Source organism: Anser anser (assembly GCF_964211835.1).
Source record: "Anser anser genome assembly, chromosome: 3".
In the NCBI taxonomy this organism is placed as follows: domain Eukaryota; kingdom Metazoa; phylum Chordata; class Aves; order Anseriformes; family Anatidae; genus Anser; species Anser anser.
In genome coordinates, this window is record NC_139722.1 from 13,495,543 (window position 1) to 13,513,351 (window position 17,809).

At 35.3% G+C, this 17,809-nt stretch overlaps 1 protein-coding gene across 3 annotated transcripts in view; it reads left to right on the plus strand.

The window, feature by feature from the left end:
• Positions 1 to 17,809, plus strand: part of NBAS (NBAS subunit of NRZ tethering complex) — a 191,295-nt gene that overhangs the window by 48,532 nt on the left and 124,954 nt on the right. For all 3 annotated transcript variants that reach the window (XM_083828261.1, XM_083828259.1, XM_083828260.1), the window contains exons 22-32: positions 1,689 to 1,772; positions 2,265 to 2,418; positions 4,448 to 4,633; positions 5,564 to 5,737; positions 6,696 to 6,829; positions 7,540 to 7,602; positions 8,127 to 8,249; positions 9,711 to 9,813; positions 12,156 to 12,379; positions 15,005 to 15,117; positions 15,454 to 15,567. In XM_083828261.1, the coding sequence (XP_083684387.1) occupies positions 1,689 to 1,772; positions 2,265 to 2,418; positions 4,448 to 4,633; positions 5,564 to 5,737; positions 6,696 to 6,829; positions 7,540 to 7,602; positions 8,127 to 8,249; positions 9,711 to 9,813; positions 12,156 to 12,379; positions 15,005 to 15,117; positions 15,454 to 15,567 (1,472 nt within the window). The remainder of the gene's footprint in view (positions 1 to 1,688; positions 1,773 to 2,264; positions 2,419 to 4,447; positions 4,634 to 5,563; positions 5,738 to 6,695; positions 6,830 to 7,539; positions 7,603 to 8,126; positions 8,250 to 9,710; positions 9,814 to 12,155; positions 12,380 to 15,004; positions 15,118 to 15,453; positions 15,568 to 17,809) is intronic.

Below are 17,809 nucleotides of genomic sequence, written 5' to 3' on the forward strand. Positions count from 1 at the left end.
AGTGAAATTTTGTACAATTTCCTTATCTGTTTAATGGGACATAGGAAAGGAGAGCATTATTGGTTACAATAGAAAGACCTGCTCATACAGTCTTGATTTTATATTTTGGAAGGGAATGTTATCACACTTTGGCTTTTCTTTTCTTTGATGTTTCAGCTTAGGCGACCTTGTTCTCTACAAACTGTGCCTTCCATAATAACGTTCTCATGTGTGCCTTATTCATTTAGTTTATGAACCCTGTTTTAAATATTAATATTTAATTAAAGCAAAATTTGTTATTGAAGACATTAAAAAACACCTGAAGTATGTGCATGTTTTCTGATACGATGCATTTTTCTGATTTAAAACATAATTGTGGAGGCCTTTGTCCAAGTTCACGTGGCTGAGCTAGAGTTGAAATGGAGATGTTACTATGTCTAAGACAGAAGAATTAGCTGTTTTCCATCTTTTTACCTCTTCTCTTTTCACTTTAGCAGCCTGCAGGCCAATTTATTGCTCTACTTCTACTGCATGTTTCACGTGGAAGGTTGGAATCACAACGGATAAAACACAGAATATTATTGTGCATAAAGTAGAGAAAGGAAGGATGGGCGACCTTGGAAAAATGCTTGTGTATACAGGGAAGGGCAGTTAGATGCTTTGTTAAACATCTATATATGCATTTAGTGACTTGCTAACTGAGATGGAGTTAGTGGTTTATAGTTTTTTGTTTTGATTCTTACGTTGTGAAATTGATTTGTGTATTGGAAAATTTTCTTTTTAAGCTACTGTATTACTACACTGCTCTGCAGTGGCGGAGAAGGCTATCAGTTAACTTGTAAATAAGGATTGTCCATGCAGTTTTACTATTTCTTTCTATTATCAGGGTCAGGAGAAAATGAATGAGATTTAAAATAGCTCATTACTCCAGTGTGCTGAGACTTTAATGCCTTTGCTTTGTATGTATTTTGTTTCTTATTTCTACAAGTGCCGGAGCCTATAAGGTTCTTCCCTTTCTCCTTAGTTTATGTTCCGCATGTCTCAGCATGGTTTTCTCAGGTTTCATGCTGCTTAAACAACTAGCCTACAATAGCAAGCCATAACTAATCGTTCTAGTAATAACTTGTGTTGTTCTTAATCTCTGTCTCAAATGGACTTTTTTCTTCAACCTCAGTATGTAGAAAATGTTTGACTGCGGGTGTTAGTAGTCAGAAAACCATGTTAAACTTAATTGAGAAGATCAGTACAGCAGGGCATATCTTGTTTTGGTTCAATACGAGGATTTGTGTTAAAATTTGGAAAATTACTTTTTTTTTAAACTGTGAAGATTGTAGGTTTTCACACATTCAGTCTTCCGTGGTAGTGTATGAAGTCAGGATACTAACCATGAAGTGGTAAAGATTCTTTTGTAGTGACTTTCTTCTTTTAAAGACATGATCAGTAAGAAGATGATACTGAATTTTTTAGTGTACCTTAAATGGTATAGGTAGAATATATTTGTACAGATAATATCCTACAGGTGAAATAGTACTTGTATAGCTGCATTAAGAAGTGATAAATTTAAGGAACGGGCACTGTAATCGAATGACATGCTTATCATGAATTCACTGAAATACTTGCATGTGCTTTGTATTCCATTAATTGAATGTCATCACTTTTTTTCATTCTTTTTTTTTAATAAATTTGCATTCCATTTTCTGTTATACCAGTTACAAGCAGGGAGCATTGAAAATTGTTCCTTGGAATGAACAGAAACATCGTGAAGAAGACTGGTGCGAAAAAACAGAATGCAGGTAAGTTAGAATGCAGTAAATAGTAAGACTAATTTCTCACTTTCGTGCACACTAGTTGTTTTGAGGTTTCTTAATGAGACTGGAAGACCAAGCAGTCTTTCACGTTACACTGTTAAGTTCACTGTGATTTTGTGAAGAGTATCTTACTGGAAGTTGTAAACCGTAACATTATCATAGCAGCATTAATGGATCATGTAACTGCCTTTTTGTGGGAATAACAGATGGAAAGCACGAATTAGGCATACCTGTGTCTTTAGTAGAGAGGAATCTATCTTTTGTGATCCGTCTTACGTTTGGTATGTCCAGTTAGTTACTTTGCTGATAAAAATAAATACTGGGATTGGCATTTTGAGTCCCCTCAAATTACAGGTACAATGATGAGTTGATTTGTACTGTTCTTCAGAATGACCTAAAGTTTTACGAAGAAGACTAATGTGAAAAAATATGAGTAAATGTATGCTTATACTTAAACGTACTTTTTTTTTTTTTAAGGATGATTGTTGAACCAACTTTACAAGATGAAGGTGAATTTCTCTATGAAACACAACCAGAGTTACTGAAGTACAGGACTACTGAACTTTCAGTAGAGCTTGTGACTGATTGGTATTTGAGCAGAGCACAGGAAATTGAAAAATATTCCATGCAGGTGAGAATAGCAGCGAGGATATGATGATGGCTGTTTCAGGCTGATCAGTATTCTTCAGTAGAAGCCTATCTTAATGGGTATTAATGGGATGCTTTTTCCCAAGTACTTTAGGGTACTCGTGATTGCTCTGAAGTTCAGTCAGGTAAATAATTAATCCATAGGAATGAACAGGAAGCCTGTAGATTCCTTTTCACTTGACTTACCATAGCAGACAACCCTTGTAGTCAAAGCAATCTGCTTACCATTGCGTCTTGTGTTTGTAATTAAGTAAAGGGAGGGAATGTTGTGAATGTGTATCAGGAAACATGGTTTATGGTGTCACATAGTATTAGGTCGTATACCAATATGTGGCATTCAGAAATGTCACTGTCAAATGCTAATTACTGAGAGCAGCCCTGAGAAGGACCTGGGGGTGTTGATTGACAAGACGCTCAACATGAGCCAGCAGTGCAGGGTTCCAGCCCAGAAAGACAACTGCATCCTGAGCTGCATCAAAAGCAGCATGGCCAGCAGGTCGAGGGACGTGATTCTCCCCTTCTACTCTGCTCTCGTGAGACTCTACCTAGAGTGTTTGGCTTTGAGGCGCCCAGCACAAGAAGGATGTGGACATACTAGAACGAGTCCATAGGAGGGCCACGAGGATGATCAAGGGTCTGGAGCATCTCTCCTATGAAGACAGGCTGAGGAGAATTGGGGTGGTTCAGCCTGGAGAAGAGAAGGCTCCAGGGAGACCTTACAGCAGCCTTCCAGTACCTAAAGGGGGCTACAGGAAACCTGGGGAGGGACTCTATTGGGGGTATAGTAATAGGACAAGGGATAATCATTTTAAACTGAAAAAACTGTAGATTTAGGTTAGACGTTAGGAAGAAATTCTTCACTATGAGGGTGGTGAGGCACTGGCACAGGTTGCCCAGAGAAGCTGTGGATGTCCCATCCCTGGAGGTGTTCAAGGCCAGGTTGGATGGGGCTTTGAGCAACCTGGTCTAGTGGGAAGTGTCCCTGCCTATGCTAGGGTGATTGGAACTAGGGGATGTTTAAGGTCCCTTCCAACCCAAACCATTCTACGATTCTATGTAGTACTGTCACAATTGCTTCTTGGCAGGTGTATTGTATGGTTGTGGAACTATCAGGCAGCTTATTTCTGCATTATTATTTTCTTCATTTTTAAAAATGTGTGAAGTTCTGTGTGGTAAAGATAAGCAGTGCAAATAGAGCTCGTGCTCTGTTATTTTATTGCTTCTCAAGCCCATCTAGCTGCATGAAAAGAAGGTTGGATGGAAGTATCAATATAGGTTAGTTCTGGTCTAGTTCTTTCATTTTTCAAATTTGCAGTTTTTCAGGCATCTTTAATCTTAATTCCCTGTGATTAACAGCCTATCAGTAGCTATGGAAATAAAAGCAACTTCCAAGGATCAATTAAATTAATAACATAAATGAGATTGTGCTCTACTGTTCCAGACTTATGTCTGCCTCGCTGGATATGTACAGTCAATATTGCGTTCTTAGAAATCAAAGCAGAATCTTTCACATAAAGGTATCTTAAGTCACTGACTGATTATATTCTGTGGAATGAAATGCACTAATTAAAGTCAGTAATTCGTGGACAGCTAGAAAAGTCACATTACACACAGATATACGCATAACTTCAGTCAGTTAACTGATAAATTTAGTTTCAAGCAATCCTTTATAATGCATGGAGAGAGATGAGGTGCCCTATTTCTGTATGACCTACAGAAGGAATCAAAAAAGGTATTTTTCTAGTTTATGTGCATCTGTAGGGCACACCTGGGCCAAAAGGCTTATAATAGCATCATCCACCAAGGGTAAGCATTTTATTTGGTCTTTATAAAGCTGAGAACAGCAATCCATATAGAAATAGGCAACAAAAACTTCTAGGAATATAGAATCCCCTATTGAGCAAGGGGAACAAGGAAAGGAGATAGTTACACAAACAGGACACAGACTGGACTTTTGAAGCTGTTTTTTGGCAAACAATTGCACAGCAGGGTTTTTTTTAATTATTTTTCAGGTGGACTGTGCTCTGTCCCTTGTTCGTCTTGGCATGGAGAGGAATATCCCTGGTCTGCAGGTGCTTTGTGACAATCTGATCACTCTTGAGACAGTAGTTTATGAGACTGATGGTGATCGAACTTTAACTTTAAAGGAACTAGTAGAGATGAAGGACATTGAAAAGCTGAGACTGTTGATGAAAAACGTAAGTATTTTGTACAGATCACTCAGTATACCTTGATTTCCAGTAGTTCAAGTTACCCTAGAATCCCATGTGTTTAAAGAGAGTGCTAAGGGCTGACATTTTTCTAATGAACCTCCACCTTTAATTCAACACGAATCTAACACTTAGTGGTTTTTTTGTTCATTTTCTTTAAAAAAAAAAAGTGTCAATGGTTTAGTTTTCTTAAAAACTTGTTCCTCTATCCTAGGCACAGGATCAAACATTAATAAATCTATTAAAAGTTAAAGCTTGTTAAAGCTGTGAATTGCTTTTTCATTGTCCCTTTCTATAGGATCTTCAATGTAGCTGTCAGTGATGCTGGAGATAGGCATTAAATGTTTTCTTTGGATGTTTTTTGATATCTGTAAATGTTGGCAAAAAATTCTTAATATTTGCCTCTGCAGCACGTGTGGTTTTCATCTGTGTATTCAGCCTGTGCATGGCATTTCAGAATAGGTGAAGTCGCATCTTTTTGGAAAGGCTGGAAAATACCTACAAATAGAACAGGGGTCTGAAATAGTTAAAGAATGTGTAAGCTCTAGAGGAGCTCATGTAGCTATTCTTAAATACTGACAGTAATACTAGTTTGATGGGGATGCAAGCCAGTCTTCCATTCGTCCTGAAACTGTAGGAAAAGGAGGAGAGCTTGGCATTTGTCAGCTAATGGGCTTTACTCATGTACAGCTTGGTCTTCCCACACCATTGGTATCAGTAAGATGATGAATTGTTTCAGTACTTCATGACGCAGTACCCTGTGCAGCAGTGGCTTCAGCTGTATTTTGTGATAGGTGGAGATACTGTTTCAGTTTTGTTGACCAAAATGTTCTGTGATTTTTTTTTGTTCATTTGTTTTGGGAAACAAAACTGACTTTGTTCTTTTTTCCAATCCATGTAACTCATTGTGCTTTACAGTCCTCTGATGAAAAATATGTGAAGAATGTTTATCAGTGGATGATCCCTTTTCTCCACCGCTGTGAAAATCAGTCCCCTGGTCTGGCAAATTCACTCTTTAAAGAATATTTAGTAACATTAGCAAAGGAAGACCTGACTCTGCCTCTGAAGATTTTTCAGAGTTCAAAACCTGCTGTAAGTATAGAATCCTGATGACTTTACTGGTTTCTTGGGAAATTCTTGTACTGAAGAGGTGAACTCAAAACTAGGATTAGTACATTTTCTAGAGGAGATAGATCATCTCTATGCTCTTTCTCTTCTTTTTGGACTCAACATTTGTTGCGTTTTAGAAAGCAGTAATCAAAAGTGTCCTTGATGAAACTGTCAAGCTAATGTAATTACTCTTTTGACCTACTAGAGCTAAAAGTTATTGTAAAGGCTCTTGAAGTAATTTCCTGGTGATGTTTAAAATAATTTTTTGGCATAAGCGTTTCTTAAAAATTGGGTATGAGAGAGTTTTATGTTTTCACTAAGATTTTTTTCCTAATGAATTTTACTAGCAGTAGATTTCAGATGATTTCCCTCTGCAACCCTTTTTCTCTTTCCCCAGCAAATGGAAAGAATACAGTGGGAGCCACAGAGAACAGTTGAGTGAGCAAGGGTGGAAGTTATGTTGTCATCATTTCAAGCTGCTTGTACAATTTAAAAAATTATTTTAGTGCATATACCATATATTTTTGCATACTTTTGAACATTCTAAGTGTCTGGACAGAAATCAACCAGTGAAGGAAAAACACATCTCTTTTATATGTTGCTGCTGTTGTACGTGTTAAACAGATCTGACAAATATTTGCAGCAGTTCCCTTCTTCTGACCTGTACCCTCTCTACCTCTTAGATTCAAGCAGCGTATAATGAAATAATGAAGGACCAGTGTTATTTCAGATATCTGCACTGTGGGAGACTAGCTGGGTTATGTTTTAGATCTTGTAACTTCAAAAGGAACTTCACTAAGTTGTTGTCTAGGACTTACTGATTACAACCAGGAGACGATTTATTTACTTAGAGTAGGTATTTTCTATATTCAGAAGAAACTTAACTGCTTAATTAGAAACAAAAAATTACATACAGGGGAATGCTTTCTTTTCCTGTTAGTGTCAGCAAAAAATTATACCTGAGCAAGACCAGCTTATGATTACAGCATTGGAATGTATTTATAGTTGTGAACGAGATGACCAGCTTGCTCTCTGTTACGATATTTTGGAATGCCTTCCACAAAGAGGATATGGGTAAGCATTTTCAGCTAGTTATTTGTAAATATTTTAGATATTAAATGTTGTTGTGAAGTAATACTTTAATAATAATTGCTACATCCTTAGAGGGTATGTAATTTTACTGGAATATTCTGTTCCTATCTGGATTGTATTGGCCGTATGTATATACATATGTGTGTGTGCTCTGTATGTCTACTAGTAAATAATGTAACAATACATGATTTAAAGCAGTGCAGACCAAAGCTCCTTCTGTATTAGTTCTTTAGGCTTTTATATTTTGGTGAATTGAGACCAAATGATAATGTTATCTTACTAGTCTTGCTGGTCTTGTTACAATTAGTGATGTCTTGCACTTACAGTCATATTGCTACTTATCAGCATGTGAGAAAGGTTGTAATATGGAAGACCTGTATGAAAGACAGGTAATTGTCGAGGAAATGAAGGTATGAGGAGATACAGGGTATTCTCCCAGTTTCTTTGACATGTAGGAAGTGGAGATCCGGTGAAAAGTCTAAGGATGTTATTTCTGGAGACTGAGGGACTCTTTCAATTTTAGTTATCCTTCTAGTAAGAAGCCGGCAGTTTTAATCTTTTCAAGCAAAGATGTGTATTTGATTCTCATCAAGGAATGTTTCAAACTTTGTACTGCTTATCTTGGTATATTCTTTTTACATAGACATGAAGATATTAAAATCTTTTTTTTTTTTTCTTGTATATCTTTGCAGGCCTGAAACAGATATAACTAACACTCTTCATGATGCGGTAGATGAACTGGAACAAATTCTGAGGTATTTGATTTTGCCAACGTAATGTATTCTGAAATATGTCACTGGGTATAGCCAAAAACCTTATTACGGCAAAAAAAAAAAAAAAAGAAGGCAGCAAGAATATTTATTTTGTTTTTAGAGATGTCAACATGGTCATCTGTAAGATGTTTATATACAGAACTTTAAACTTTTGAGTGGTTTTTGATGTTTGAATATTATAAAAATACACAAACAGTTTGCTTGGAATAAGTTTTTCTGGAGGGGTAGGAAGGTTATTTCTAAAATATCTGGGGATTTTTTTTTTTTATTGTAACGTACTGTAATACTTTGGTGAAAAAATGAAAACTGTGAAGATATTTCATCACATTGTGTTGTGCATTAGCCCTGCAGTTTTTTTTAAGTAAATAGTGTTACTGTGGCTAATCAGACTTTACGCTGTTTGTTTGCATTTGCAATGCATTGTTTGATAACAGCTATAAGACTGCAGCAGCAGAGGTAGTTGTGCAGCTGTACAGAAATGAAAAATATTTACCATTTATTTGCAGTGTGTCAGAGCTGTTGGAGAAGCATGGACTTCAGAAACCTGTTTCCTTTGTGAAAGACACAAAAGACAATGCCGAGGAGGCACGGAAACTGATGATTAGGCTGACAAGGCACACAGGTCGCAAGTTAGTATTCAAAGGGGAACTGGGGATAAAGGGGGTTATGACAGTAAGGGGAACAGTGCTTAATTTCAGGGAGTGTACCTAACTGTTTTTTTTTTATGATAGGGAACTGTGCTGTTTAAATTGAACACAGAGTACATAAAACACATTTGTTAAACTGGTGATTAACATGATTAGTGTTTTTGCTGCATCCTCCACATATGAAAATGTCTGTCTTGCTTCAGACTTGTTTCAGTGTGTTTGTGTTCAAGTAAACAAGCCTAAAAGGCTTGCTGGCTGCTGCAAAACACAGCAAAATGATGGACAGTAAAGTTAACGTGTTGTAAATGATGTTCTTAAAGACCTATTTAATTGTATGGAAAGTGTAGGATTTGTAATTTTTTTTTGTTTTGCTTTCTCAGGAGCTGTTGTAACAGGGTAATTTATTGCTTTTATGTATTGATTATACCTCTTATTTTCAGTATAATTTTTACATTTTTCTGTATAAGAACTACCCTATTTAACTGGTCTTCTAAGTGTGCATAAATTATTACACAGCTCTTGGCATAAACAGACAAAAAGAATGAATCCTGGTTAAAACAGCCATCACTGTTTTTTTTCCTGCTTGAACATGCACAATGTTTCATTGGTGGTGATAGGGTAGTACTTAGCTTGGGCATGCTGAAAGCTTTTTAAGACTTTTAGAAATCTTTTTTTAGAAAGATCAAGTCATTGCCTCTGTAGGAAAAATGTTGATATTTCTACTTCCTTGTAGAGACGCTTTGTAAAAGTGAAAGCTAATATCACTTGAGAAAATCACTACTAGCTGAAATAGTTTGTGTAGCTGAAAGCACTGATTTTTCAATCTTAAGGTAATGTCCAAAAACCTTCACAGTGTTTTTATTAGTAAAAGTTTTGATGGTACACAGGAAATTTTTTAGGAAATATTGTGTTTAACGAAGACCCATGATTCCAGAGGGTCAAGAAGCTCAATACTATTCTAATTTTAGGAAAAACAACTGCAGTGCTGTTGTCCTACAATTGCACAAAGTCGGTTAGTCCTTTGAGTTGGCCTACAGTAAACAGCACTTCAGTGATCCTCAGCTGATGTTTCAAACTTCTTTTTACCCTGTTGCGGTTGAGTCAGCGGGAAGATAGCACTTCGAGCTTTCTGATGTTTGTTGGAAGTTACCAAAACTAACTGGGGGATTTTGATAAAGATTTCTAAAGATCCCTATCTTACTCCACAGAACAGCAAAAACAGTTTGGTTACTAGATTATTGTCAAACAATTTTAACCCACATACATTGTTTAAATTGTAATTAATATTAAAAGTCTTCAGTCTTCATAAATCAATTCAGTCCAATTAAGGATTGAAATAGCTTTTGAGAAAGCATATATTTTGTGATGAAATTGTAGTATTATCTACTGCTTTTCTTTACGTTTATTGAGAAACAGAATATTTAATTTTGAAAATGTTTGTAGGCAACCATCAGTCAGTGAGACACAATGGAAGGAATTGCTCCAGGATATGTTAGACATGCAGCAGAAAGTATACACATGCTTACAATCAGATACTTGCTATGAGGTGAGTTTTATATTTTCTCATTGATTTATGTCCCAAGTAAGCTACAAATTCTCATTTCATATTGTTGCTTACAAATGTAAATACATTTTCATGTGTTATTACTTGTTTGTCTACTGTTTTTTTATGGTATTTTTAGTCTGTGCAAACTTCCTGTGTTAATACATTTAATCAAAAGCCCCTCTAATAAATATCCTGTTAAATATCTTTTACTAGAATTGTTTCTGTTTTCTAAATTGTGTCAACTTTTTGAACCTTCGTAATGTCATTTACAGATGCGTTTACAAATACTTTAATGGAAAGTAAGCAGTCTTTAGCTAAAAGTTATTTTCAAGTAATCATTTCTTAAACACAAAGTTCTGGTTTGTTAATATCACCCAAGACCCATGTATAATTTTGGGTTTTTTACTCTATGCAATTGAAGTAAAATACCATGAGAAGGGAAATCTAATTTCTTTAAGGGGAAAGAAAAAAAAAAAAAACACAACAAAACACAAACCCACAAACCTGCCATGTACATAAACCCCAAAACTATGTCATTGTTACTTGCAAAGGACGAGAGCTATTAGACTGATGTAGAATTTTCTATGGAATGTACCGTTTATTTCCATTTTTGCTTCACTGTACTGGTTTATTACAGAAACAGTTCCATACCCACTAAAATCTGTTTAAATCTTGGCATCTTTTAAGTTTAATACAAGTTTTTTTTATTACAGTTTTCAGATTTAATTGCTTATGGCTGCCAATCTGATTAGCCCTTGGGAAGAGTTTTTGAAGCAAATTAGAAAGAAATAATGAAGGAAAAAAGCAAACGGGGTTTAACCTATACATAAAATTTGACTCTTTCTCTGCAGTTTGAACTTTGAAGTTGTACCAAGATCTGCGATGTATTTGACGTTCATGGTTTCGTGATAGGCTAAGGCTTAGTGTACTTAGAATTTTGAAGTGCATTAAAAAATAGAGTAATACAGCACACTGAAAGTGAAAATATTAGCTTTTCCTTTGCCATGATCTTAATGTAATTTTTTAATAATTTTTTTAACCTCTGGACCATATGATTAAACAAAGGACAATGAAAGTTTTCTCAAAAATGATCTAGGATATTGAAAATGCTTTGAAATGTAGTGTTATATGCTATTATACTTTGATAACTTCAAAACGGAGAAATTGATTGGGCAGTAAGGGTTTGCTATCACATTGAAGTTTGTATTGGCATCTGTTAGCATGATGATTATTATATTTTACTTGTATGCAGAATGAGCCCTGTCCTCTTGAAGAAGAATTTAATATCTAAAAATCTTGAGGTAAATTGTTGTATGTATGTGAATGTTAAGGAAGAAGGAGGATCAACTCTTGATGACTTGCATTTAGATCATTCATCTGCATGTTGAATTGCTAGGGAAATAACTTGTAAAAAGTGTTGGGGAATCTAACACTAGATTAAATAAGCCATTTCTATCTCTGGCAATTTTAATTTCCAAGATTTGAAATTTTAATAATTACTTTGCATCTTTCGATGTTCCTTGAGGATTAAATGGAAGCTGATCCAAATTGTATAATATTTATAAAGCACTGAACTATGTTCCTTTGGTGTTCAAATGTAGAGCATGAGATGGCTTGGTGATGTTCATCATAGCGAAGAAATACTCTAATTTGTTAGGAAATTAAAAACCTTTGGCAAAGGCCATATTGTTGCAGCTGCAGTATTTTCTGAAATGACTAAGTACATATGTTGCTATTCATTAGAACTATATTGAGCACTTTTTAAAAAAAATAAAAATCATAAGGAACTGAGATTGAGCCTCTTACAGTGGGCAAAACTTTGACATAAAATTAAATGTTTTGTGGCAGATATAGCAGCGTATTAATATATATGTTATTTGAAGATAGTCTTGATTCAAAATTAAAGACAAGTTATATACTCAGTTCTAAATACTTTGAGTTTCTTCTGGAGTATAGGATTTGTTCTTGTATGTTTTCAGTGTCCTAATACTGAACTGCCTTTTCAGCTACTTGCATCCCATTAACACCTCAGAACATAGGTGTAAATTTCTGATCTCATATTTTCTGAACTCATACTGTAAATAGGCAGTTAATGAGCTTTTTTCTTTTTTTTTTTTTCTTGCAGAAAGTAGAACTAACTAGATAATAGTTATTTTTAGCTTTATTTAAAAAACATGACTTCTACCAAGGAGAATATTCACACAATTTATTTTCTGCTTGGACTGAATGTATTCTTTGGGCTTCAAAGATGCTTTTATTCAAAGGGGTTGGTTCCATACAATGAAAATATGCTTACTTGAAGTTGTTGCTACAGATTATTAAATTACCATTCTTCCTTTTAGATATTCACAGAAAGTCTTTTATGCTCAAGCAGTATAGACAATATCCATCTGGCTGGGCAAATGATGCATTGCAGTATTTGGTCAGTGGATCAACCAGTTTCATCAAAAGGGAAGCCACAGTACAGAGTCAGCTACGTGAGAAGTATCGAACTAGTTCTGGCTGCTGGCAGAGAATATTTCAATTCTTCAACCAGTCTGACTGATAGCTGTATGGATTTGGCCAGGTATATTTACAATTATCATATATGTAAATACATACTTCTGTTTCAGTTGAAACTTGACACTTGTTTTCTCTCTTCTCTTTGTGTAAAGTTATGTGGTAAATGGAAACAGTATCTTTGGCTTCTGTAAGATTCCCCTCCACACATACACACCTTGCTTTGTGTGTGTACACCGTTTCTGTCCCTTGGTTGCTGGAATGATCTGTTACAGAATTCAGGTTGAAGAAGAAACATGCAGGTCTCACCAAGGATAAAAATTTTGTGGGTCACTGGAACCTTTTCCATGTTACAGCATTGAACTGCAGTTGTGGCCGCCAGTTACTACTGCAATGGAAAATTGCATTTTGTGGATTCTTTAATTTCTTTCATATTGGTCTTCCCCTATTCTGAGACTTCCTCTGAGGCTATGTGTATTTCTGTGTTACATTGGTATTGGTTGGTAGCTAGATAAATATGAGCCAGCAGTGTGCTCAGGGGGCCAAGAAGTCTAACAGCTTGTATCAGAAATAGCATGGCCAGCGGGGCTAGGGAAGTGATTGTCCCTCTGTACTTGGCTCTGGTGAGGCTGCACCTTGAATACTTTAAGTTTTGGGCCCTGCACTACGAGAAGGACATTGAGGTGTTGGACTGTGCCCAGAGAAGGGTATATGAAGTTGGTGAAGGTTCTAGAAAACAAGTCTTATGAGAAGTGGCAGAAGGAGCTGGGGTTGTTTAGCTTGGAGAAGAGAAGGCTCTGGGGAGACCTTACTGTACTTCACAATTACCTGAAAGGAAGTTATAACAAGGTAGGGATAGGGCTGTTCTCCAAAGCACCAAGCGATAAGACAAGGTGAAATGGCTTCAAGTTGCACCAGGGGAGGTGTAGGTTGGATATTAGGAGAAATTTCTTTACTGAAAGGGTTGTGCGGCATTGGAATAGGCTAAAAGTTGGACTAGGTGGTCTTTTAGATCTTCTTAGATGGTCTTTTCCAACCTGAAAGATTTTATGATTCTGTGATCAAGAAATAATCCAAACAGTTCTTTAGAAAGGAATTCAGGCACAGAGCTTTCTATGAAGAGACTGCAGCGCTTATAGTTTTACATGTAGAGGTTGCAGTGTGGGTGTTCGTTCTTGTGTTAATTTAGGTATGGAAGTATTTAGCAATGTGAATGCAAATAGGTAAAATGGTCAAATATTACCTGTGTCAAAGCTTGATGCCTTGGCTTATCCTAAATATTTTAAATAAAGGTATGTCTTAATATTGATAGCCTTTCCCTTTTATTCTAGAAATTTGCTTTTTCATTGTTCTTGTTGTTTCACGTTAATCCAAATGAGTTTCACTTTTTCCTTGAGGCACTTATTTAAAACATACAAACACATAACCAAAGAAAAATATTTATATTTTATTTACTAAGGTAGATGTGTCTTTTAAATACTACTTTCCCTTTGACATAAGTACATTTAACCTAGTAATTGCAAGAGAGATTAAAGTATTTTTCTTCCCCTCAAGATATAAATTCATCTTCTTGACCTTCAATGATATTTATGTATGCGTGTTAGCACATTTTGGGGAGATCTTCAGCAAACCAGCCTTTAACCAAGTAAGGCAGTCAAATAGTTTGTAACTAGTTATCCTTTTCCATATTAGGAAGTTTTCCTCAGTAGAACATTGCTTTATAGATTGACCAATCATGTATTTTTCATTAAGATTTAAAAGAATGTTTTTGCTGTTTACCTTGAGTTAGAGGGTTATGTTCTATATAACTTAATCAGAAAGTGACAGAAAATGCATTTTTTCCTATTCATTCACAGCGTGTGCTCCCTCCCATCCCAAATGGACACACGTGAGCACATGCACACACATAAGTAAAGGCATTATTGCCTTAGGTCAAAGTTGGAAGGCATTCACTTTCACAGTATCAATTATATAATGCTAGCTCTATTTATACATTTTTGTTGAAAACCATTTTTTCTTAAACATGTATTACTAAAAACTACATATGAACATAGTATACCAGTGAAAGTTTTAAATAAAAGATGATTATGTCCATATAATATTCATAAAATACATGCATATTTTATTTAAAGTTTTATTTAAAGTTACATAGTAATAATAATTGCATAAAGTCATTCATCTTCAGAATAATGTTGTATATTTATTTTTATCAGCTTTGTTCTCATTTTCTGAATCTAGCTGAGGAAGCTGAATTTGTGACAAAGGACCTTAAATTTCGCTTCCAATCAACATTTTACTTTTATCTTCTGGGATATGACAAAGCTGAAACCCAGTAATGGTTATGAAATATTTCCCTAAGTAATTATGTATGTAAATACATATGTCTCAAATGTCTTTCATTCATTAAATCAGTTACAACTCTAAATTCAAGACGATTTAGGCATTGTTCTTATTAAAAATAGGTGAAAAAAGAGTATCGCTATCCAAGAGTAGAATTTGTTTAAAATGTTTAATTGGCCATAACATAGTGCCAAATATTTATAATGTGCAGGACCAGCAAGTATTTTGACATTTCATAAGCACAGCAAGTTACTCTTTTTTACTCAAGAATGTAGGGGTTGTCTCTTCCCAGAAATTTAGAATTTGAATTTATTCAACTGCTTTTACAAAAATTTGTTTCCTTCCTACCTAGGTCCTGTCTGCAACTTATTGTAGACTGTCCAAGTGCTATTCAGGAGGAGCTAGATCTCATTCGTGCTCTTGGCTACCTTGAAGAATTTGGTGTGAAAATTTTACCATTGCAAGGTACTGCGTATTTTTATTCTTTATTTGATTGCTTGAATCACGTGCAAAAATGTGAATGGGAAATAATTTGTTATTTTGTGAGTGTTGCATGAGTAAAATAAAGGGTCCCTCCAAGCAGCTTCCAGACACATACCTTAAAATAATTAAAATAAATAAATAAATTAGGTGATGTGTGGTAAGATGTCTGTGATTGTGGGTGGATATGTTCTACTGTTATTTAACTTTCTGTTTATAGATATACTTCCAAGCTCTCTTTCTTTGTCTACACTGTTGAACAAGAAATACGATAGTGAGATTCATTTATACAGTCTTTAACACTGGTTCTTCTTCCAACAGTGCGTTTGTGTTCAGATCGACTCAGTCTCATCAAGGACTGTCTTTCTCAGTTGTCAACAAACTATAAGCAGTCTGCTAAGCTCCTGGGACTTGCAAATTTGCTGAGGGTTGCAGGTAAGCTGTTAGAAGGCACTGAGCTGCAATAAAACATAGATTTGTGTTACGCTCTAGGACGTTTGAGCTGATCATTAGAATGTGTTTTCAAGGATACCACTAGAAAGTAATCTCGAAAAGCAGTCATTGGGTCAGAATGGAATATTTTACATTAATGAAATATTTTACCTTCAAGCTGGTCTTGAAGACAGCTTTTCTGACCTTCTGTTAATACCTAAGAAAAGCCTTGTCTCATATAGATTTTGAGTAAAAGCTCGTTTCAGACTAGAGGAGTTGCAGGTGAGAATATTTTGTTCTATAGACAACTGGCAGTACTAAAATTCCAGTAAACCTTCTTGAGTCTGTCAAATAAAGCAGTTTGATTTAATAATAGTCCCATTTAAGTTGGAGGAAAAAAGTCATCTCTGTCTGTCTAACAATTGAAATTTATACATTTGTTTATGCTGTGTGTATATTCTTTGTGCACTAAAGCTAATGTGTTAGCTTAATATTCATTTGAGAAGCTGAACATCTTGAAGGATTAAATCTTTAGTATACTATCTTTTTTTTTTAATGACTTACTGTTCCATTTGTTCATTTTTCTAAGGTTTTTTATTTCCTGTATTTTGGGAATCTTAGCAGTGACAATCATTGCATAGTATTATATATAGGGAGGGTTGGGTGTGATATTATTAGAGATATAGAAGTTAGGACTTTGATCTCCTCTGATAACTGGGTCCTAAAGAAAGAAATCAGTGGAAACATAATTGTTCCTCTATGGTAAGCTCCTGCAGTGGAGCCCTACTACTTGAAGGATGGTACAGGGGAGGGCATAGTACCATATTAAGTAGTTGGATCCAATTTATGTAATTGTTCATTTTACATGCAGATCTCTTGTTCTGTGGAAAAATTAGAAAGACAATCAGAATTTTTCTTTGTTTGTTACTTGTAAGACTTTTAGAAAAAAAAAATCTCCATAGTGATTCATAAGACAAGATTACTGTACAACTCTTCCCTTCTCGTGTCTTCTTCTACCCATGTCAGGTTAGAGTCTGTTAATTTATCCTCTAAATATGTTGGGTTCTTTAGACTAATGCAGCTGTTTTCTGTTTTACCTTCTTTTTGAATCTAAATGATTCTCTCCTGTATGAGAGAAAGAAAGCAAAATCCAGTGTGATTCTATGAAGCTTAAAAGCACAAGTTATTTTGTCCAGTAGTGTTAGTGTTTTAGTCACGGATTAGCACCTCCTGTGCCCTGGTATGCATCTTTGAATATGGAATAAACTTGTAGCTCCCATCTCCAGAGGCTGAAGGATGAGGGACAACATAAATTAAGTAGAGAACTTTAGGGAGTACATGTAGTGCTTGTTGAGATGGCAATGCCTGTGTGCCAGCTTTCCTTTTCATTGGTGTCTCAGTAAGTTTCTAAATGATTATAAAGTTTTATAAAAGATTTAAAGCCAGATGACAGAATAGACCCTGATTATCTCTGGACTGGAAAAAAATAGAAGCTGAATGTGTGAGGTGGTTAATTTTGACTCAGGTAAATGGTTTAAAAACTACTACTGATGTTACAGATTACGTATTTATTCTACAAGTATTGGGTTATCTGACTTTAATGCTGATGGTTGTTCTTATACTAAGTATGGAATTGTACTGGTAAGTGTATATTTCAGGAATTCATCTTGGTAAGGAAAAAGCTGCTTTGACAACTTGATTTTCTTGAGTCCATGAGTTGATTTTCTTGAGTTCCATGATTTTATTTTTTTTATAGAGTAGCATTTCTTTGAAAGCAAAAATAGCAAGAAAACGTTTCTAGTAGTGACTTTCTGTGATGGTAGGTGTGGGTGTATTTTTTTGTGTGTTGTTGGTTTAGTTTTGTTTTAAATAAGTAGTTTTATGCTTCTGTGATTAGAAAACATTTCACTGTTTCTGAGGAGTGACTAGTCATACTACTTATCTAGAAATATTCTTTTCTATACAGGATATTAATTTATAAGCAAGACAAGGATTCAGCATGAGACTGACAAAGTTGTGATTGTTATCTGAACTTATTTCTTCTATGACATAGGCTGTGGAAAACATTGGTTTCTTTCATTTTAAGAAATTCAATATTTCTTTAATCTTTTTTTAGTTTTCCTGAGATGTGAAAGCCATAAACTGCATACCACTGTTATTGCAGAGATGTTGTGCTTGGTATTCCATCCCATTGACTGGTATCCAGAAGAGGGTCAAAAGCTTTCAATAAGCATACAGAGGATAC